The following is a 23,844-nucleotide window of genomic DNA, read 5'->3' as shown; positions in this document are numbered from 1 at the left end:
GATGCTGCAGCAGAACATGGCTGTAAAGCAGTGTCCTGGTTTGGAGTGTAGCATCCTTTCTGTGCTGGTGTTTCACCGCTTCGCACCAGCGTGGTAGGGGAAACTGCCGACATGTCAGTTGGCTCGATGGTTTAGGAAATTTTGTTCACTATTGTGTGTCGACCCTTTTTAGTTACCATAGTAGTTCGACCTTTGACTTTGAAGAAAAGAAAACCTCGAGCAATGTCCAAAGAAAAAGGGTAGTTGAATTTTAAAGGGATACTTCAACGAAATTTGAAATATTCCGGTCGTGTTCAAAAATAGGTTGAATATGATCCACAATATCTGTAAATGACAATCGCACATTTGTATTTTGAGCCTGGTGGCTGTATTTATCGTTATAAACGGCCCACTCTGGCAAGCGCTCGGAGAAGGCCCAGCGGAGACCACGTGACATCCAACGCAATCGTGACGTAGGTCGTCTCAAGACGAGCAAAGCTACGGCGAGGCTGACGTCGAGAGGATGGCCTAGTCGTTCCAGCCACCGAAGCGGCTGCTTTTGTACGAATTTTGAGTGACGGGTTAATCTTCTGTAATCTTGTAGGGGGACAATGGCGACTTCTGCAACACACAAAAGGCATTCTCGGGAAGAGGGGAGTTCCTCCTGCCCCTCTTCTCTCGTCGTGGCCGGAGACGAGACAACCTCCGTCACTAGCTGTCAAGGTTCCTAGACGGGCATTACAAGCGAGGGGTTAGCGACATCCACCAGGTGCTCTTTGCTAATCGTTTAATTTGTTTTAAAATTTCTTTTCGTGACTTTTTTAACAAGATATTGGTATGTTCAATGTGATGCTGCTTTTTTGAACACCTATAGACCAAAAAATGAGCGCCAAAATTTCGTTGTAGTATCCCTTTAACTAAAACCCCCGGGCTTTGCTTGCCATGTTGCAAGAAATCTAAGAAATGTTTTTCATAAGGCATGTACTTTTCTTTGGGTGTGCTATCAGAAAGACTTTCAGCCATAACTTCTCGTCCCCAAATCAAATCACATTAAATGTAAATAATATAAATTCGATTGGCAGTTTGATTTTAATATTGAATACACAATCAAAAACTTGACATTCACGCACCTTCTCTTGTAACCAAGGTTGTACGAATCTAGGTCTTCAACATAAACTTGCACCAGGGCTGCAACAGCGCCTCCAGCAATGTTGGTGGACCCCACAACAAGACACGAAGCCAGAACGTTGTGCCAATCGGTTTTATGTACAAACAATAAAAAAGATAAAACATGTACAAAAGGACACATGCCTTTGTTTCTCCACAGATTCTCGCATGCAACAAAGCACCGTGCGAGCACGGGAGATTCGAACCCGCTCAAATAAGGCACGGCCGCCAGGCAACGTTGAGTGTATAAAAGCACCGTCGGACAACGTTTCACGTCCCCCATCCCTGGCAGTAACATTTTTGTCAACAGAAGCTGTACATAGAAAATGCCGCTCGCGCTTTTCCTTTTGGCGTAAAAGAGAGACAAGGACGGGACTTTTGTGAATTAAGTAAATGACGAGTACATCGTTTGGCCCCGAGAAATGGCTGCGAGGTTGGGAGAGTTGTCGCTTTTGGGAAGGACGTTGACACCACTTTCGAAACGTTGGAATGCTTTCCGATTGGTAAGGACTCCGCACAGCAATTGTGGACTAGAGAGCGTTCAAGTGGTGGGGCGAAGCGATTTGCTTCACAAATCCAATCGAGGAGCTTGGGACACTTTCTACCGGATTTGGATTTGGCAACGAAAAAAACTGCACACCAAAACAGGCACTTGAAAGCATAGGAACTGGTAATATGAAGGTGTATGGCCATAAAAAGTCGTCTTTACAAATATGCCTTTCTTCCTATGCAGTTTTAGCTAGGAAAAAAATGGACAGTGTTAGTTGAAATTAAAAAAAGCATACAGCTTAGCATGTTTTAATGAGTTAGTAAAAAAGCATGCAGGGAAAACTGTAATACATAGCCACTCGCACACATATCTGCACTGTCGTGGATGATAGTGGCAACGTCGTATACTCTATAAATGTTGGGAAGCACTGAATCTGGTGAGGAACTCAGCGGGCAGGGGGGGGGGGAGTATTGTTAGTCAGTGCACTTGATAGCTTTGAAAGCCTATCTGTTCGGTATTGAAGCTGCAAGATTTAACTTTGGTAGTTATGCTATTGCAAAGCTTGTTCTTGGCGCTAGGCTTGACAGTTGGAAAGCACCTGGTGGTGAGTGGCAACTTCGCAGATAAAGAAAGAAAACAAGGGGCCTTGGTCCTTTTTTTCTTGGCAGTGTCTAGCATTTTGATCCACATGCAGGACAGAGCAAACATGAACATAAAAACAAAGAAATATGTCTCAGTCCCAGTAAAACACACCATAATGCCACTAGAATTAAAACAATGCAATAAAGATGAAATTTGTTTTGGCACGACCAACGTCAAAAGACACATTATTTTCTGATCGTATACCTTCTAGTTACCACGTACTACTAACAGTTTACGTGATGCAAAGACACATCGGTGGGATGCTCAAGAATTTAGACGAGTCGCAATTACAATGTAACGAAAAATGCAAGATACACTTCTACATGAGCAAGATTGTTCTTTGAAATGGTGCAGATGATGGAACAGAATTGTACATATCCAAAGCTTGCACATGCGGCAGCATAAATATACGGAAAGCTCACAAAAAACTGGCCACATAAAAAAAAACAAAAAACCTGCCACGTAGCATTAAAATTTCTTGAATGCCACGGGCCTTACCTTTTGCTCACTACACTATCAACAGAACAATGACAAATGTGTCGGAATATTGCGGACAACAAAAGAAATGCATTGTGGGTAGCCTATAGGGATGACGCCGAGTGCTTGACGTGCGTGTTCCCTCCTACGCAAGCTCGTTTTCGTCGTTGCCGTTGTTGAAGCCATTGGCGTAGCCATTGGTGTAACCGTTGCCATTCAGGTAGCCGTTCGTGAATCCGTTGCCATTCGTGTATCCGGCTTCGTGGTCGGCACCGTTGGCGTGGATCTGTCCGGCCAGCATGCAGGACCGGCAGCAGAAGCGCGAGTAGTGCTTGTTGGTGCAGTACCGTGCCTTCACGATCAGGTTGCAGTTGGCGAATCGCGGGTTGTCTGTGCACGTCTCGGGCACGAACACATCTGCGGGGGTTTTCAGAAAGAAATCGGGTTATAATTGGAACGAGTTCCGTCGAGCATTGCAGGGTATACAGTCAAACCCGTTTATAACGAACAGCAGGAAACACTACGAGCAGTTCGATATAGCAAAAACCGTTTACAACGAACATCCAGGCTGCGTTCGTTGTAAGGCGAGAGCTTGTCTTTCTTTCTCATCTCTTCACTTCCGCCTTGTAACAACAGGCTGTAAAGTTTTTTTGTTTTTTTTTGCATGCATAGAGTTTTGGTTTTAATTTTTTTAGCTTATCTTCCCTTCTGAATCGCTTCGCTTTGTAAGCAAACGCTTTGGGATGAAAAAATTTTTTTTTGTGTGTGTGTGCGTGCAGTGTATTTTTTAGCCCCCTTTCCTTCTGAATCTCTTTTCTTCGCTCAACTTTGTTCGCAACTTGAGCTTTTGGAATTTTCTTTCCTTCCTACTTCTTTTTTGTGGGAAGGGACAGGCAAGACGACGATCGTTAGCGCGTTTTTGGAAGCCTTTCCGGGAGAAAAAGTTTGATATAGCCAATATATTGTTCGTTATAAAAAGTACTTTTTACATGCATTTTTATTTCAATTTTCCGTGAGTTCGATATTGACAATAATTCGCTGTACGTGGGTTCGTTCTAAACGAGTTTCACTGTACTCGTATTCTGTTCACCGCAGTTTTGTAATTGAGGGATGTCTCGCGTGCACGAGCAGGCAGATTTGGGAGAAAAATGAAAGGAAAGCCCCGCCCTATTCCTCGAGTTCTAAACTGATGTATTTCACATTTCTTAAAAAAGTAGGAAACCAATCCTTGCTTGCGCATTTCATCGACGACTTCTGTTCATTTCTCGTATCTGTGCAGAATTTCTCTTCGAGAGAAAGCTTGGGAAACTTGTCACGACATAAGAAAATTTGGTGGCCCGTATCACAGTGAAGGGTAGTGCTATGCAAGACTAAAAGTTGTGCACTTAGCATCTTGCTCCACATAGCACGGTGCCCCAATGGTGGGTGCCCAAAATAATACATCCAATTTTTTAGTCTCCATGTACCAAGAAATGATTACTAACTCCAACTGTGTAAGTAAGTTATGCTTTTGAAACACTATGTACAGAACTGGTTACTTCTTGAAACAATATTGAAAAATATAAATTCACAATAAAACATTACTGTGAATTGTAGCACTATGCTCCATTCAGCAGTGGGCCCTTGCTCAGCAAATGTAGCACAGCCCAATATTGCAAAGCACTTAAAAGGAAATCGGCAGGTAACTGTTGGTTTGTAGGACTGTGACTAACTCTGGGCACATCTGAAGAAATGTAACCGTATTTGCAACTCAAAAGCGTCTCGGCTCAAGCCACTAGTTCAAGTAACTCTGAATTAATCATAGCTCAAATTAAATATAACTTATTTACTTACTTATTTCAGTTCAAGTAGCTGTAATGTGATTACTTCTAAAGAATAACTTTTATAACTCAAGTAATTAAGTTAATTAATTTGCAAGAGAAAGTTTAATCTGACGTATTTAACCTGATTACTCTATTAGTTGGGGAAGCTTACACTATATTACTTTTTAAGACTAACTTTGAAAGCTGAATTGAACAACTTCATTCTAAGCTGGCTAAGCTGGGACAGGCTGCCATCAAAATGGCGTGGATGATATTTCGTGCTTGATTGAAACTGTTTGACGAAACACATTTTTGAAACCCGGCGGGAGCGGTAGCCCGACCTTTGAGGACCCGGTGAAAGTTTCACGAAATCGCAGCACCGGGGGAAAGCAGCACAGCTCGCATCGAAAGTCGCATCGAAAGAAGCATCGAAAGCAGACGCCGGTACGGAGTCTGCTTTCAATGCGAACTGCGCTGCTTTCCCCCGGTGCTGCGCTTTCGTGGCACTTTCACCGGGTACTCAAAGGTCGGGCTACCGCTTCCGCCGGGTTTCAAGAATCTGCTTCGTCGAACAACTTTAATCAAGCACGAAATATCACCCACGGTACAGTGTACTAGATCCACGGCTATTTTATGGCAGCCTGCCGCCAACACAATTTCAATCAAACACGAAATATCACCCACGCTATTTTGATGGCAGCTTGCCACCACAACTACCACAATGCTGTCTGCCATGGATGGATAATAGTGGCTGCAGCAGCTGTACCTTGGCTAGAGGTAATATAACTCTACCAAAAAGATGGCTGCCAGTGGCCACATTTGCGGAGCGGGCAAACGCGATCTAGCAATAGTCATAGAGATCAGTGTTAAAACCCCAACCCTGATGAGAACACACTCGCGCCATCTCTTGGGGAACACTTTCTACCTTGGATCAAAGAACTTTTGACAATGTTATAAACTATGATATTTCGTAGACAGTATGCATCTTGCAGATGCCCCCAAAACATTTTCTCTGGTAAGACGAAGTTCCAGGACCATTTCATAGATGGCACCCACGTGCCAGGGTGTCTGAACAGGCAGATAACTTCCACAGCTCGGGTACATGCAACTTGATGACTTTTCAAGAGCAGTTCCGGCGTCAACTGTGCCACACCCTCGCACGTTCCCCACCGCTTTGCCGTAGAGCGACTAGGCACTTTACGCACCGTCCATGGTGATGTGGACGGACACGGACTCGTTGCTGCGCCCGTTGTCCGCCCGGCAGGTGTACTCCCCGTTGTCTGACATGGCCGCCGACGGGATGAACAGGGTGTGGTTCTCCATGACCACGTGGTGCCCGTCCTGCTTCACCACCCGGCCGTCGTGCAGCCAGCTCACGTCCGGCTCGGGCCATCCCGTCACGTAGCAGTCCAGCTGGAGCGGTGCTCCCACACGGTACTCCTCGGTCAGGACCACCACGTCCACCGTAACCGTTTCTGCGCAAGCATAAAGTTACCGCAACAATCTAGAGGCAAAGGTCCCGCGCGTTTCGGCCACTTCGGAACTTCGGTAGTACCAGTGTCGGCAACGTTTTGACATGCACAAAAAATCGAGATCACATCACTTGATCACGCCTAGTGTTTTTCTAGCTTTACTTTGCACGGAAACACCGGCATTGCGCGATGCATAAAAATAAATGAAGTTGACGACCGTTCGAATGTCTTTAACTTGTTTCAGCGAAACGAACACGCTCAATCTGCCGTTCAAGTTCGTTGCCCTCAAGGACACTCCTAGGGATGTATAACATCAGTGGGAGTGCAAAACAGCAAAGTCTGAAACAGTTTTCGCAATATACTAAGAAAATTCACATATTAAAGAAGCAAAATTTAAGCAGGCAGAACAAAGTTAGACATAGTCATTGGTGGTTCTAGTAAGAACAACATAACGAGCCAAACAGGGAATAGAAGGAAATCACAGAAGTGGAGTTGAGCATTTTGCGCAAAACACAGATTAGTATTCCTTGAAGACAATTTTAACATATAGAAAAATGTTTGCACGCACATATGACCTATTTTAAAGAGTGAAACAGAAAACTTGACATTAAGGTTGGTGGCACTTAATGAAAACTAATAGAGCAAAAACGATAGAGAATAAAAAATCACAAAAGCAGGCTCAAGCATTTCTTGTGAAATACAGAAGGATCCCATTCGGTAGCAACTTCTTCAGTTAGAATTCCAGTTTGTAATGCAGAGAGCCAAGAGGTGAGAACTTTAATCTATTAGTGTAACCAAATATCGGTTCAATCTTTAGGGAGTGATCATGACGTAAGAAAATGTATAAGGGAGGCATGCAGTAGGTGTGCATGAACAATGGCATGTTATAATAGAACTTTGGAAAAAGACAAGAGAGTTGGAGAGGGACATAGAGAGAAGTTAGTTTGGGAAGTGCTTTAAGGTGACACTTTTGGAAGTTTCAATGAATGAAACATTGTTTTGAACTGCCTCCAGTCTATTGATTAGGTAACTCTTATGAGGAGCCCATATTGCACTTGGATATTCTAGTTTCGATCGGACGAGACTTTTGTATGCTGGGATCTTCACATCCTGTCGTGCTCAGTAAAAGTATGTTCAAAGAAAGCCAAGAGTTCTAGATGATTTGTTAATTATGGTATCTATGTGCGCATTCCAGGACAGGTCGTCTGTGAAAGTGATACCTAGGTATTTGTAAGAGGGTACCAGTGAAATTGCAATATAGTCGATGGAATAAAAAGGAACATGTGCTTTTCTGTTGCTCTCTTTCTCATTCTTTCTCGGGAGCACCGATGTCAGTCCCTATGCTTTGTGACGTTCTGCTCGTTTTTACCCCCTCGTGTGCAAGAGTATGCATGAGTCTGGAGAGCACCTCTGCGAATTGCTACTTGTTTGGCATACTGGAATTAAACTTGCTACATTGACAGTGTATCATGTCTGACTGTAGCACGTGGCTTCACAAACTTTTCTTTGTAGGAAGCTATACTCGTTTTCACCTCAGGAGGCGTAGTAAAAACAAGTCCGGCTCCTTGCAGACTATTACTGATGTCGCCCTTTATATGGAGAATTAAGACATGTGTAAGTGCATTTTAGAGTATGATATTATTTAGATATGTTACCTTAACAAGATGCACATGTTTCAAATGCCAAAAGCATCCCTTCTTCCTCCAACAACCAAAACTTGTAAGAACAACTTTGCATGGCGTAAAAACAATGCACAAAGCTTGCTTTTCTCTTGAAATGACGATGCATGTAGCAGCTCCCCAAGCTCCCGAATGTCCCCAACCATTCCCATCCCTGAGCAGTGTTTCCCCAGTTTAAGCATTAGTTTATCAGATCTGAGCCATCTGAAGCATGACTACATTTACAAAAATATTCATACATTTACAATTAATGACTGGAATGGATTACCTCTTACAGCTTTCAAGACGATAACACCTTTCTGCAGGGTAGTATTTCCACGCCAATCTTTCTGACTTGTCTGTAGTTATCTAAACTTTCTATGATGTGTGTCCACATCTGATGACAATGCTCGAGTCCCTAATTTATTTTTTTTGCTTATATCCCAATGATTATTTCTGGGTGCCTTTGCACGAGAAAGGTGCCCAGTCCGAGCCAAGCCGAAAGCAGAGACGAGGAAGGAGCCCGCCCCGCACGGGTCACGCACCGGGCCCGTCCAGCATGACCTTCCTGGTGTCCCGCGGGGGCCCGTGGCCCCTGCGGCGCCGACCGGACACCACAAGGGGCATGACCGTCAGGGAAACCTTCCAGACAGACGGACGCCCGATCCGGTTGTACGCCCGGCACATGTAGATGTCCTCGTCGCTGAACGTCACGTTGCGAATGGCCAGCGTGAAGTCGGGGAACACGTGGTAGCGCGCGCTGCGCTGGGGCAGCTGTGTCCCGTTGCGGTACCAGTTGACGATGGGCTTCGGGTATCCGACCGCCTTGCAGGCGAGGTACGCGGTTTCCGACACCGTCACCACCACCATTGTGTTGGAGGGCAGGATGGTCGCCGAAACTGGTTAGGGGTTAGGGTTAGGTGGCAGGCAAAAGAGGTCCAGGGCGAGGGTCAGGGGCAGAAAGGAAGTGGTTTAGGTTTAACGCGAGGGTGCGGGTTAGAGTTGCGGTTAGAAGCGAGGTTAGGGTTAGGAAAAACAAAAGGCGGAACATGCGTGTTATTATACGGGCTCTGGTTCACACTCTTGTGACTGTTTAAAGACCGTGTACCCTAGAACCTCTTAAATCTCTCGTGACGAGAAAACACAGTGCTGTCATCTGTCAGGTAGCCATGGCACACTTGCAGTTTCCATATATTTCCCTTTATTTTTTGCGCATAATTTTGTTTCCTTTGGCTCAAAAAACTTTCAGCAATTGCTTAAACAACATTTCTCACATCTAGCATGTACATTTCATTGCGCTAATAACGCAAAAACCTTAGCTCTAGTGAAATGCAGTTCCAGGGTCGCCTCATAGATGGTGCCAGCGTGCCTGTGTGTTTTTTCGTCGTAAGAGATCGCAAAAACTCGGTCGTAAGCAAATGCAAGTGTATGAATGGACCTTTACTGTCACTGGGTTAAGCACGACTGCGAGACAACTCTTTTAAGCGTCTTTTGCGGCAAAAGTCGTTCCGATTGAGTGGATACAAGGGTGCTCGAAATATGCCAGACTCCCACAAGGACACCCTTACCCAGTAACATTCTTAAGAGAAGCACACGGAACACTCGCACTCATAAACGGTAATCACCGAGATGTCGCTCAATTGCCGCACTCATTTTATGCTTACTGCTTCAAGCGAGTTATACTGTATTTACTCGCATAATGAACGCACCCCCCACACCGGGCATCCAATATTTGAACTTCTTTCTTTTTCTCACGTGATGAATACACTTTTAATTTTCGGCTTCAAAAGTCTTCAAGCTACTTTTTTTTGCCACCAAGTGACAAGGCCAAGTCAAACCCAGCCAAGCCGCTCTCGTAATGGCTGCAATTGCGTGGTTGCGGGAGTAATCAACCGTGAAACCGAGCGGCGCGCACGCCTAGCAAAGCTGGGGTCGAGGAGTTGCCCAGCCCCAGACGTGCTTCACCCATCGGAAGCATTGATGTCAACAAACATGCTGTCATCTGCGATCCGCCTTTGGACAGTGATATTGCGAAAGTGGTTAGGCCTAAGAACGGCGCATTTCTGGCTGTAGCAAAGCAGCATAGGTGAATACAGCAGATTCCCGTTTCGGGGTAGAACTCTCTACGGCCGACCGGTCTACAAAAACTTGAGTAGCCAGAAGAGTTGGGACGCTGGGAAGACGCTCGTGCTTGCTCGTCTTTTTTAGCGGAATTTCTACGGCCAGTTGCCAAGCCAAAACGCACAGTTCCCGCAATCTAACTTACTGCCACTTTGGGACTATGGGATCACTTTCGCGCAGCGACACAGAGACACTTTTACGACGCAGGCAGCGCGGTCACGCCCGAAGAGCGCTCACCATAGACCACGAGCTCGGTGACGTGGCTGACTTCCTCCTGGCCGCTGACGGCGGTGCACTTGTAAGGTCCGGCGTCCTCTCCCCTTAGCTCCGAGATGTGGAGCGAGCCGTCCACGAGGATCTTGAAGCGGCCGTCCCGGCTCTCCACGAAGTGGTCCTTGAAGGTCCACGTGACGCGAGCCGACGGGAGGTTCCTGACGCAGCGCAGCGTCACGTCCGAGCCCGCGTTGGCGGTCACCTCGGGTTCGGTGGCCAGGGTCTCTGACGGTGGGTCTGCGTGGAGAACGTATGCCAAAAGGGAAATGGGTGCTTTTTATTCATTGCTTCATGGGTGTGTTAACATTGGCCGGCGCCAAGGTCAAGCGCGGTGCTGACCAATCGCAGCAGTCAGTGGTCTCACGGACCTTCCCACCGAGTGTTTAACTCGAAGCACCTACCCGCAGCCTGCTTCTAGCACGCTCGCTGCTACCGGCGCAAAAATAAGCATGCGTAAAGGAACGGTGCAGCGACGCGAAACAAATGCGCTCGCAAAGATACCAGAAAGAACAAGAACTATATATTTAGTCTTTTCCTACCCTACATTTTCTTATTTATTTTCCGGCCCTAGAGACAGTGGCCGATCGCTTGTCCGGCTTCTTAGCCAAAAGGTTGGGAGACCCCTGTTCCAGAATATGGAATATACAAATATTGAAGTTTGACTGCGAATCGAGCTGAATATTTTCAAATATGAACTGAATATGAATCTTAGTGAATATGAATGGTACAATTTTACTACAAATCGAGTCAAATATTTTAAATTATGAAATAAATGCAAATATTAAAATTTGACTGCTAATAGAGTTGAATATAAATACAAACTGAATACGCATATTAAAATTTGACCGCAAATCAAGTCGAGCATTTTCTAATATTTCGCGTTTAAATGCAAACTGAGTGCAGATGCTTTAATAAGTCGCAGCTAAAATTCGTTCACGGCAAACATAAAATAAACGCTTTTAGCGCGCAAAAACAAAAAATTTATGTTGCGTTTGATAATAGAAACAAAGGCTCCCTGCTAAGACGAATGGGGTAAAATATAATGTAACTTGGCAAGCAATCAAACAAACAAAGTTGATTGACCACGTCGGCCATTTCTTCGAGCACTTAACTTTGGAAGAACACTTTGAAGTATGACTTCAGCAACAGTTTGCGGTTTCTTTCAATGCAGACAACTGACCAAAAATGACGTCCTTACGGGTCACATCCTTATGGGTGGGCTCGGGGGGCAACGCTGGTGCCAGTGTGGACGTTGTAGTCAGTAGAGTGGTGCCCTCTGCAACACAAAAAACAAAGTAAAAGAGGAACCGTCGCTAACGTCGACGACACGTGCGAAGTGTGGAGGGGCGAGGCGCCATTACCGGTGACGACCGCCTGCACGCAGACGTGAGCGCATCCATTGTAGCAGCACTTGCGTTCGTCGGGGCAGTCGGCGTCAATGCGACACACGTCTCGGCAGTCCGCCCGCACGACCGCCGCCGGCTGGGCTTTGGCTTCGGCTATCGGGCAATGGCCGGCCTTGTTGGCTGCGGAGGGCGTCGTTTTCGGAAAATTAGAAGGAGAAAAATAAACGCCGCCTGCTGAAGCCGAGACTTTTTTTGGAGCACTAACAAGTAAGATTCGGCATAAACAATGAAACTCTTCAATACACTATGAGAAAAAACTCGATCGACTGAAGTGAATGTCTGGAGAAACAATCCTGACATGGTCCCCTCTCAGTGATCTAGATTCATTGGGAAGTTTCTTCAAAGAAGTTATTTTTTTGCAAAACATCAGCCACATCATTGCTTTAACCTCTCAAGAAGCTGAGTCTCTTAGCAAACCATGAGCTGTATCATTTTCTTGTCATTTGAAGAAGGAAAGTCCATAGCAAAATATCTTCTATGCCACTTAAAAAAGCCGAGTCTTTTCGTGGAAAAGCGGCTGCATCATTTCCTCAATTCTCAATCAAAAGAAGCCCTATCAGTTTGCTGCACATTGATGGTCATTCAAGAACTCTCCAAGAGATTCTTTTTCCAGGTTAGCTTCTGCATGTTACGCAAGTTTCTCTCAAGCAGGAAATATCTTTATTCGGAGCAACATCGTAACGACAGAAGAAACTTACTGAGCCGGCAGATTGGACGATATCGTGGTTCGCCGTCTGGTCCCCGGTAGGCCTCGATCCTGCATTGCTCGTCGTTTCCGCAGACGTGTGTCTGTGGGTGGCGAAGGAAAATAAATTGGCATCAAAACCAGTTTATTTCTTGCATTGCTTAGCAATGAAGGTGACTTCTAGGAGATTTCAATTATGTGGTCATCCAGATAATGACTTCATTCTAGAATCGCCTAAAGAGCAGATGAGTGATCTGACAGAAATATTTACAGCCCCACATCCATAAAGACATTCTTTGGCCAGTGACGATATTTTGCAAGTCGCAAAAACATCATACATGGAAAAATAATTTTGTAAACATACAATTGAAAACGAGCATGTTGGTTAATAGATACAAAACTTGAAAGTATAAAACAGAGAGGACGAGGACGGGACAGGAAAGACGTCCTGTTCCCGTCCTCGTCCTCTGTGTTTTATACTTTCAAGTTTTGTATTTGTAAACATATTGCTCCAATAAACTAACAAATGAAAGAAACAAATATAGGCCATGTTCCAAAATTTACTAGATCTCGCTCTAGAGTAAAGCTTCTGCACTTTGATGTTTTAAAACCTACATGCGTCCAGTGTTGCACTATCTTTGTTGTCGCACGACATAACCCGTCGGAGTAACTCGGATTGAATTGAATAAGGTTCGGAACACTGCCACAGGGTGCCTCAAAGAGTCTCGCTTTCCGACGAATGTTATTACAGACTTTGGGGCTCTGGTGATGACAATGATAATGCTAAGGGCAGGTACACGCGGCGTTGCTTCTAACAGCGCACTAGCACTGCTGTTGTGCAAATACTCGAAGCAAAGAGCAACTTATTGCGCCACTCACAAACTAGGCATTTTTAAGGTCTTATCAAACAGACAACATGCTAACCATGTATCTGCGGAGGATATACAATCTGTTTGCGAAGAAAATCGGTGGTTTTAACTTTCAGCGTTGGTTGCGAGTCGCGAGGTTTTTACGCTCGATCGCGCGATCGATGTCTGCAGTGACACCAAGTGCTAAGAAGCGCTTTGTGCGACCAGCCTTCGGTTTAGTATAGAATGAGGGTTTTTGAGAAAGATTTTGCATACTTTTTCAGTCGGTCTCCGCGTTTCATGTTAGCAGCTGTATGCTGCTTTTTTTCGAATAACACAATGTGGCTGTCAATGGCGCCTTTTTTCACGTTTCGGAATCAGAGGAATGGAATGGTGGAGCTCAGCCATTCCAGGAGTGGGAATGGGCTCAGTGTCTCCATTCCGAGGAGTTGAAAGGAATCTCGGCGTGCCTCACCTCACACGGGTTGCTGCACCGGCACATGACACAGCCCTGTCGGTCGACGATCTCCGTCTTGCCCAGCGAACACTGGAGCGTGGCGCAGTTGGACGTTGGGCACGGGACGGTGGTCGGTGCAACGGGCGGCACCGTCGGGGGCGCCAGCGGGGTGGGGTCTGGCACCGGAGGGAACTTTGAACGTGGGTCCAACTCTTCCACTGATGACTCGCCCGAATCCGGCTGTCCTTCGTCGGGGGTTTCCGTACCTTCGGGTGGAAGCACGCGCGTGTCCGTTAATTAGTTATTCGATTCATCGAGGCCTTTAGGCAGTCGAAGAGCAATCGGTAAATTCAATTAGGCCACAATCATTTGAAGCTAAAGTTAATTTTGAGATTGACGCAAACTCGGAACCTTGAGCATTCAAGAAAACTCTAAATTAGAATCATGTGTGCCCATCTTTCCAATTAAAAACACAAAAAAACATAGCCCTTCTTTCTGAGATATATCTCAGAAAGGGAATGTAAAGAGTTGCATTTGTAATTCTTAAAAGAATGGTGTGCATGATTATATAATTTTAGGTTTATAGGATGCTTAGGACACAATTTGAGCTTGTGCCATGAAATGTCGATCTTGATATCCAGCTTGGTGGCCCTTCAATAAATAAATTAAAGTGTTAATGAACTAAGTTCCTATCTATTTATAAAATTATGTGTCAATAAATAAGGGGCCATTAATAAACGCAAATGAATGTTTATAAATATACCTAAATTAATAGACTTATTAACATTATTGTTCGTAGCATGTACTCTTTGGGTATAGTGTGTATTAATTACTTCATTGTTCGATTCATTCCACATAATCCAGAAACACTGCAAGGTAGAAAGGGAAAAAAAGAATGTAGCATATGATCCGTTGTAGAAATTGATATGCACCGTATTTACACGATTGTAGGTCGACCCATTTTAAAATTTTTGAAAATCTGAGCTGGAGGGGTTGACTTATAATCGGAACCAAAGCATCTCACCGCCCGACAAAGACGAAACAATCGCAATATTAAGAACACCTCAGCTTGCTACGAGTTCAGCTGGCTGTACCTATAGTAGCATATTGCCATTTTGTGCGCTCGTTTTACAAGTTCTATTTATTTATTTTTTTTTATCTGCGCAAACGAGTATTGTTATTGTGGCGATTACAATTCGCAAATCAGCCCGAATGGACGGCTGTGAGCAGTGCGCAATACATTGCACTCACAACTTTGCGTGCTGCGCGGCAGATTCCCCGGGGGTGGCGGCACTTAAAGGACACTGTCACCCCCCAAAGACCTTCCTTATTTTTGGCCAGGCGATTTAATATGGAGTCAGGAGACTACCTAATCGATATTCTGCTATTAAATAAAAAAAACTCAAATGTTCGAGACCAAAACCAAAACACCAGCACCGGAAGTCACGTAGCCACACCCAACTGCATTTGTTTGTTTTTTCCGCTTCTCTGGCATGTGTGGCATGGCCGGAAGTCACGTAGCCACACCCAACCGCATTTGTTTGTTTTCTTCTGCTTCTCTGGCAGTTATTTTAAATCTTGGAAACCTGGTGAGAAACGAAGTAACATATTCATTACGTGACCCTCCTCATTGGCGTGTTCCCCCTTCCAGGACCAATTTTGGGTTGCAGAGATTTAACTACAGATTGGCGGTTATGTTAAATAAGCTGGCATCCCGAGATATTGACATACGCTCCATAAACTATCAGACAATTCAAAGAATATTATAATATCGAACTGTTTTTCTTGTGTTTCTTCTTCTGTGGTTATTGTATAAGAGTTGTATATTTAGAATTTCTGTAACCTAGCTGTGCCCCCATCACTGCTGCTTGGTTTTGGGGGGCGCTGGACTTTGTCAAGCTGCGAGTACGCAGCTTTTTTCCAGCCCCCTAGTCCCAAATGTAATTGTTTGTGACTTAATAAACTGATTGATTGATTGATTGATTGATTGATGCAGAGGTTGCCCGAATGGTTGCCCGAATGGTTGCCCACGACAACCAGGCAACCATTCGCCGGCCACCTCATGGCGCTGCGTGTCCGTCATTGCCAGTCAGCGTGCAAACAGCGAAAGTTGAAAGCCTGTCTCGTCTGTTTGTCTTCAATGTCCCTCTTTCCTTATCGTAAATTAGAAACCAACATGCTCAACCATCTACAGCAAGGTTGATTTACATGCTTTCGCATTGCCAACTCATAAGAAGTGCTTAGGTGTACCCCTATCTTTTTCACACAATACACAATCGCACGTTGTTTGAGTGTCGAGATCGTGCAACCGTACTGGAGTGACAACTATGTTTCTCAGTACTGACATGAGGTGTTCGGGCAGTTTAGAATGTCAATACTTGTTAACAGTCATTCTTCATCCGAAAGCAATTAACAACTGCACTGCTGGACGCAAGTTCGACCCGTCAGAAAAAGCGGTCAGCCAGTGACATCTGCAATGGCACAGGATCTTTTAACCGTGACGGCAAACAAAGAGGCTTCCACGGGCCAAAATTTGAATACGTCTGGATGCTTTCCGGAGTTAGAGGTCAAGCTTGCAACGTGCATCACAGAAGTGCACGATCAGTTCCTACCCACGACGTGCAGCACAATCACCGAGCTAGTGCGGAAGATGCGGCTTATGTGGTCGTTTGCGAAGTGCAAGATTCTGTTGGGCAACGCCGACGACATGTTTCGGGAACGTAGCAGTGATAGCGATGGGAACGACAGCACCAGTATGGACGAAAGACAACAAGAGTCAGTAGTCTCATCTCCAGCATGAGCTTTCTAACTTGGATAATGCGTTGGACTCCAGGCCTCGCGCGTGCATGCGCAACTAAAGCACAGCAGATGGCGTCGAGCACACGCTGGAGGCCAGGTGTTCGAAAGAGGCACCCTGCCATTCTCCCATGTTTGCCATAAGAACATGCACCTAAAGAATAATTTTTTTTTTTGTTTCGCTGACATGCACTGTGGGGGGACGACTTACAATCGAGTCAACTTACAATTGTCTAAATATGGTACGCCTTTTTAGTAATTCTTTTATCTTAAAAACGGTGCTCTAAATCAATAGCTTTATGGGCGACACTTTGCAAATATTTTGTCCTCCCCAAGGTTGTCATCGGCGCACGCAAAGAATGGAAAAACTTTTTCTTTTCCTTTTTAGCGCGAGGAGAGAGAAGTTGGGAACTTCCGATTGGCCGTGCCGCATGAGGAAAGCGAAGAGGGCAGCCCCGGCGTCCCGCCAAGGATGGCAGTACAAAAGGAGATTCTTTGTGTCGTCTGCTTGAAAGACTTGTTTTCAAACGTTACTTGCGTCACGCGAAATCCCACTTTGGCAGTATCCAGTTGCTATGCGTAATGCTGGATAGTTTTAGAAACTTCCACCGCGTTTACCCACTTCACGAATCACCGAGCACTGGTGGCGATTGTCAGTGGCACTCACGACGCCAACCAAGAGGCCTGTGAGAATCAACCACGTTGCACCTCCGTCCTCAGGTACATCACGGCACCATTCCACCCGCACTGCGCGACCGTGCTACAGCTATCTCCTTTCGTTTCTCCGCACATCATGGTCGAAAAATACAATTTTTACATCAGCTGTTTCGCTCACAACCAATCTAGCAACATGTTTTGAAAAGAAAAACAAGGATCTCATTCTTGGTCTCTTCTGCAAGGTAGAGCGGTCGCAACAGAGAAATCTCTAATCCATTTCACGCGTCATAGGGTGAATAAATAACCAAGTAACACTCACTGGTCACTCCGCGGCAGAAGCTGAGGCAGACCTCTTGCGTCTTGAAGCGGTTCCGGTTGCCGCCGCAACCAGTGTACACGAAGGGCAAGCAAATGCCGCTCTTGGCGTCATAGAACCACCGTGGGTGCATCTGGTCACAGGTGCCAGGGTCCGCCATCTTCTGGCACACTGCCAAAGGAAAAACAAATAAAGAACCAAAACCCCAAAGGCACTTCTCTTTTTGTAAATCTGAAATCTGAGAGGGCAGCTCCCAACGAAAACAAAACCAAAATCATTGACTGGTATCGCTTTAGTGGCACGAATTATGATCACAGTCTCATTCTTACGTCAAAGTGAAGCCGCATACTCCACTAAAACCGATTTTAAAGATGCGACCAGCTGCTCTTTAGCGGGCGGTGAGCGGGTTAGCTTTCAGTCAAGGAACAGTGGCGCAGTACCCCTGTGACATTGCGTCGCGGTGGAGCTGCGGTTGATTGGTTGCACCACGTACCGCAGCACCACGGTGACATCACGTCGCCGGCCGTACAATTGATGATCAGAGTTGCCATCCCCTCTGGCAGATACCTTCGGTTTTGCAGTAGATGCCCGAAACCAAAACCTGAGCCACAATATTTATCACTACATGCAATATTGAAAGAAAAAATATTATTCTTTGTAATTCAGGGACACTACCTTAGCTGAAAACAGTTGTAATCCCAAATTAAAAAAAATATTAACTAAAATTGCCCTCTAAGGCCTGTTCACAGACTTCCATTTGCTTATGATTGAGTTCTTGAGTTCTCTTACAACGAGAGAGAACACCCTGACGTGCTGGCACCATCGTAAGGTGACCTTGGAACTTTATTTCCCTAGAGCAAAGGTTTTACACTATTTGCGAGATCAAATGTACATACTATTTGTCAGGATGTTTATAACATTGTCAAAAGTTTTTTGAGCCAAGAAAGAAAGCATAATGCGTGAATAGGAAATTACATGCGTGAATAGGAAATTACATGAAAATGCCGAGTGTTCCATGGCTACCCGAAAGATGGCACGAGTGGGTTGCAAGAAATCCCAAGACACTCATCGTAAGCAGTCGCATGAACCAGCCTCCACCTCAGCCATCAGGCTAAAGTAGAGGCTATGTTTGTATACGGTTCAGAGGCAGACTTAGCATTTTGCTGCCCTAGACAGCCTTTAACAGTGCCGCCCACACCCCCCAGTCAGTGACCATGACGAGCGGGAGTTGGGGGGAGAAGTAGCTAAGTTTGGAGTTAATAGCTTCGAAAATAGCTAGATTTAGAGCTAGAATTTCCAAAGTAGGTAAATTCTGAGTTAGATTTAATCTTGATGAAGAGACAATTAATTTGGGGGCCGTCTTCAAGTACTGCTGCCCTAGGCAGCTGCCTACTCTGCCTATCGGTAGGTCTGCACCTGGTTCTAAAGCAATGCAGACATGAGGTACTTTTCAGAGAAATGAACAGATTTGTATACTCTATTTACAGCATTTCTATACGTCCATACACCTCACCAAAAACATTAATAATATTCTGGGCCAAAGTAATAAGAACTGACGTGTTTATTGCACTTTGTTCAGGTCATAGCATATTTCGGTCTACGAAATAACGCATAGTTTCAGACACTAATATGCTAGAGCTTCATTAATTCAAACTCCAGGAAGCCACAAATTTTGTTAGAGTTACCAAAGTTTAAAATATCAGAAATGCATCTAAATATGATGCAAGATAAAATTATAATTTGCTACATGGATGGCTACAGATAAAAAGCAGATATCTGATGATTTCCTCTACACAGGCCTACTAACCACACGCAGGTATATTCCACACATGAAGCACTGGTGAAATGTATGACATTAATTTATTCACGAACAAAAATATTGTTTATTGTGGACTGTTTAGACAGTACATGACACCTCAAAACAAAATTAAGTTTGTTCATCCAGCAAAAAAAGTTGTCTATTGTGGACAACTTTTTGTGGACGTGGACCTAAGCCAGGCTGCCACGTCATAGCGTCCGTCCAAATTGCAATGGAAACTGCCGCGCATTGCCCGTTCTCATCGCTCATGTGCGCCCTGCTTTGGCCCCGTTGAGCGTGCTTCTTGCCGAGCACCGGTGCACTGCGGAAAAGCAAAACCCAATGAAGCGAGCTTTGCGGGTATATCTTCTCCGCAGTGCAGCGGTGCTTGAAAAGAACCACGCTCAACGGGGCTGCAAGAACGAGAAGTGACACGAAAATGCCGTTCGGTTTAAGTGGTTTATAAATACATGAAAAACATAGCGGCACAACCAAAACTTTAAGGTTTGTTTGAATTAACTAGAAATACCAAATATTTGAGTTGGAATTATCTGGAGACTACTGTATAGATATAAAAACTGACATAGCAATTAACAAAAAAAAATGAATCTGTCAATCTGTTGTGATCCAGAAGAAATAGGACACTGACTTTGTTCGTTCTCTAGTTTGCATATGTATGATTGAGTAAATGGCTCTCAAACTGGGCTTCTACATTGGCCCTTCTCATTTTTGCATTGAGCATCATAGCCTGAAATTTTAGTAGCTATATATATATAGCTACTAAAATGGCAAGTAGCTAGTATATACTAGCTACTTGCCATTTCTTGTTAAGCAAACAATAACAATGGTTATGTAAAAAGTTCTCTTTTATTGCTTAAAGCCTTAACCCATTCACCGCCATGACAAGTGGGCTCTCTATGAAAGGTGTATTCTCAAGCTAATAGACTATGAGCTCATGCTCATCGCCTTCGAAAAAGCTTGTCTAGATGTTCAGTACGTATAACTTGTAGACTAGCTTCCAGGGACACTCTCTAGATGCACACCCTCAGAAAGAATTGACAATAAGAAATCAGCCTTGAGGCGAGTTGCTTTTATACCCTCATTAGAAGTGTCCTTTTATACCTGCTGATAGACACAAGACTACTTAATGAGAAATGTAGGAAACATAGCATTCTGCTTCATGATAAATCCCCTGTCACAAATGGTTGAGAATCAACGAGAACTTAACGCCAGGAAGTCAGGCCATGTTAGTTGTGGCTCAAAAATGCTCCTGTGCTATACTTCATGCATTTGGAATAACAGTAAATCACAGCTTAGTCGGAAACCACCACCACTGTAAGAAGTGCAGGAACATAGAAAAAAATTAGTTTTGCAAAGGGTTTGACATCCGTGAAATATGAAAAGGTCTGCTACTGATAGAAGTTGTCTTTTCTATCTAATTTTGTCAGTCTGTGCTTTCCAAAAAAGATACTTTAGAACTTCCTCCTTTAATTAAACTATCCCTTGTAGCCCTGAAAGTATGGTCAACCTAATGCTCTGGACTATGTCTGGCATTCATAAACTATTTCCCACCTATGAGTGATATCTTAAAAAACCAAATTTGTATATACCATTTTCACTCTCAAAAGATACTACCTCAAGAGTGCTGAGAACATTTTTATTGTAATAAGGGAGTTTGAAGAATCCAAACCACATGAATATGTATTATTTTCATGAAAATAGTTTGCAGTTGACTACAGCCTGATTGGACAAAAATAAAAAATAACAATTGTGTTTTATGCATGTTTATACAGTCGGAATGGGCGTCTGGTGACTCAGTTGTAGATGAGAAATTTAGCCAGTGCAGTACAACCGCTAGCCTAGGGTGTTTAGCGTGCACCATGCAGAACAGGGTGATATGCGACCACACGCCGGTGCGATGCTCATCCAAACAACGCAAACGTGGAAATTAAACGTTCTGGGGTCGGCAGTGCAAGCTATTGCTACACGTGCTGCGGTGCGCCCAACCCATTCGGCCACCGATTCCCGATTCCCCTCGACAAAAATCTGACATGTTGACCGTTGCAAGCAAACAATTTTGTCTACTTTAAGATCTGATATGGAAGCTTAGCCCTTAATTTACAGGAGTGGTGCGCTTTGCACGGTGATGCGGGAGGAATTAAATTAGAACAAGTCAAGATGAACCAGCGAGGGTTTCACACAAGGCTCGTTACGATGAAAAGAGGTGATTGATGGATCTGTCCGAACCTTGCCGTACTCTTCTGCTTCGTGCACACTTTAAACATGTGATACATAGGAGTGAAATTTCTATTGCATCAAAAAATAGTACCACTGTGTTTACACCAACAGAACGGGCAATGTTCAATTAGTTTCTAGATCTATCGTGCAAAACCAGCTCTGCGCAAAAATGTGCACATAATTTGAAAGGAGTGTGCTCTTCCTCTGCTCGCACCAGTACACTGTCGAGAAGAGACACCGCAGAAGACCTGTCTGCAGGTACGTTCTTCCGACGGCGCTCCATCCAGGCTTCTCAACAAAGTTGAAGCAACCGAAATTCATTGCTTCCTGCAGAAGCTTATTCTCTTTTTCATTGACTATGAGAAGATGCCAAAAAATAGTTTGTTACTAATGAGAAAGAACTGCAGCAGTCACCTTGTCAACTCAGTCGCATTTTTATGTCGCCTCTTTCCAGGTGCAAACCGTACTAGGAACGCTGCAGATGCGACTGTTCCCCGCCCAAAACTATCTCGCCAGGATGAGCGTTTATGCACCAAAATTTATTGTAAAAAGCCAAATTTGTTATAGAATGTTTAATAGTAATTCGGCCTTAAACTAAAGCCGCTTGCGTAGAAGGTTAGTTTGGACAGCGTAGCGGGACTACAAAAAAGCTTTCTAATGCTGTCCCTTCATGTTTGTTTCTTTTGTAGGCAATATAACTACATTACAAAGAAGGTCTAGCTCACTCCACATAATTCCGGCAAGGTTCAGAAAGCATTAAAGGGACACTGAAGACCACTAGGAGATTTTTTCCAAAGGCAGGATTATTTGCTTCCTTAGAGGGCTCAATATACTTTACTAAACTGCTTCCAGAATTATAAAACGAGGCTGCAGAACGAGATAGTGCATGCAGAAACAACTGCAACCCCTGGAACGTCTACCAACTTGGCGATTGAGATGTCACTGCTCCTTTCTCTATATCTCAAGCTTTTAGCGGCTTTGAAGCCAACGTCTTTTCCTGCCGCTTGTGCAGTAAATTAATTGACTCGTGGAGCACGCTCACATCGACGGGAACTCGAATCAGCGTTCTCCGTAAAGTTAAACGTCCCAAATCGCTTCGGTGTCCCTTTAACGTCGGGGGGTTAGTGTTACCTTTCTGAGGTTTACCGGGCCGGGGAGGTCGGACGGGCACATCAACTAGCAACGGGAGAAAAGGGCAGAGGGTTAGCATGGCGACAAAGGTCAGTTCACCCAGAGTGGACACAAGGCCACGCAGTCGCTACCACCTGTGAGCGGAAAAATTGATTTCGGTAGAAAGAGTGAAAATACAGAGCATGCAGGCAACACTGGTACAGCGGGGTTTGGCCCAATAGACGTTCGTTTTGAGCTCCTTCCAAAGCCCATCTAAATTCAGTTATGGTGCCTGGAAGGCATCTCCGACTTGTGCGTTTACCGTGTCCTAGTCCCCCCTTTCAGCCCAATGACGTCGCACGACGTCATTGGGCGGAAAGGGAGCACCCTGTAGTAGAACCAGCAGATGCCGGTTCTGCTACAAGGCGCTCTTAAGCTTGCCAGTTCATGGAAACCTCAGCAGTCAGAGGTTGGAATGCCACGACGACGGCGAAGCTCGCATTTTTGCTAAACTCGTACGCATAACAGCCAGGATCGCGACATTTGACAGCGTGACACTCTGGCTTTCGTGACATCGTTTGTTATCACTCAGGGACCACTTTGGATGCAAGGATGGAGTAGGACACTAAACACACCAATCAAAGATGCGTCTCATGCGCAAATATTCAATTCCTTCATCTTCTATTTTTGCTGAAAATGCATTTGCGACATAGGTACGAGGCCAGGCGGAAGAAATGTTTTTAGGGCACACAGCGTCTTGTTAAGGAGGAGTCTGCACTCTGTCGGAGAGCCGTAGACCCGTGATGGGCCTGCTCACTCACCCGGGCCGACTTTCCTCATGCAGCGCCGCTCGCAAAGCACCTTGGACTCGAAGCGGTTGTCGTTGCCCTCGCAGCCGCCGTAGTTGAAAGCCCTGCACTCGTTGATGCTCGTGTCGTAGAACCACATCTCGAAAAGACCGTAGCACGGGCCAGGCTGCTTTGGCTGGGCACAGGCATCTGCGCGGGAACGGGCGCTTTAGAGCTCCGTTAAGCGTACGGCGCGCCACATCCACACCTCTGCACTTTACCGACATGGTCCGGTGCCCGGCGTCGAGTCTTAAGCCGCGGTCACACTGCCACTACGTCGTGCAAAAGACAGACTGAAGACACCGGCTGAGGCATATTCCTTCGTTGTATTACGGTCACATTGATGATACAAAAAATGATCTGCAGACGTGTTTGAAGCGTACATGAAACAAACATGCTTTGAACATGCTCATGTCCGCAGATGCTCATGTCCGCAGTGCCGGTGACTGCGGCTTTACTGACTTAAATAGGTAGTTACGACATGTGTGGACATTCCACCACAGTACGCTCAGCATCAGCTGTTCTCTGCGACGTTGTCGAGGCTAGTATAGTTACCGCAGCACACCAAAGCTGTTAAAGCTACTCGTGGCGGTTCCGACTCTAT

At 45.1% G+C, this 23,844-nt stretch overlaps 1 protein-coding gene across 1 annotated transcript in view; it reads right to left on the bottom strand.

Annotated features, from left to right (window-relative positions):
* Positions 1–1,222: 1,222 nt before the first annotated feature.
* The window catches only part of LOC115319332 (papilin), an 87,775-nt gene continuing 65,153 nt past the window's right edge, over positions 1,223–23,844 (bottom strand). Inside the window, exons 30-40 of the mRNA XM_040504461.1 lie at positions 23,214–23,390; positions 17,250–17,417; positions 13,496–13,743; positions 12,186–12,276; positions 11,443–11,607; positions 11,280–11,357; positions 10,657–10,668; positions 10,046–10,318; positions 8,233–8,586; positions 5,763–6,032; positions 1,223–3,172 (exon numbers count right to left, since the gene is read on the bottom strand). Of these exons, the coding sequence (XP_040360395.1) occupies positions 2,901–3,172; positions 5,763–6,032; positions 8,233–8,586; positions 10,046–10,318; positions 10,657–10,668; positions 11,280–11,357; positions 11,443–11,607; positions 12,186–12,276; positions 13,496–13,743; positions 17,250–17,417; positions 23,214–23,390 (2,108 nt within the window). The 3' untranslated portion in view covers positions 1,223–2,900. The remainder of the gene's footprint in view (positions 3,173–5,762; positions 6,033–8,232; positions 8,587–10,045; positions 10,319–10,656; positions 10,669–11,279; positions 11,358–11,442; positions 11,608–12,185; positions 12,277–13,495; positions 13,744–17,249; positions 17,418–23,213; positions 23,391–23,844) is intronic.

This window comes from Ixodes scapularis, unplaced genomic scaffold, assembly GCF_016920785.2.
Source record: "Ixodes scapularis isolate PalLabHiFi unplaced genomic scaffold, ASM1692078v2 PGA_scaffold10__122_contigs__length_95168666, whole genome shotgun sequence".
In the NCBI taxonomy this organism is placed as follows: Eukaryota; Metazoa; Arthropoda; class Arachnida; order Ixodida; family Ixodidae; genus Ixodes; species Ixodes scapularis.
Note: the sequence above shows the minus strand (reverse complement) of the source record. Positions and strands in the feature narration are given on the sequence as shown.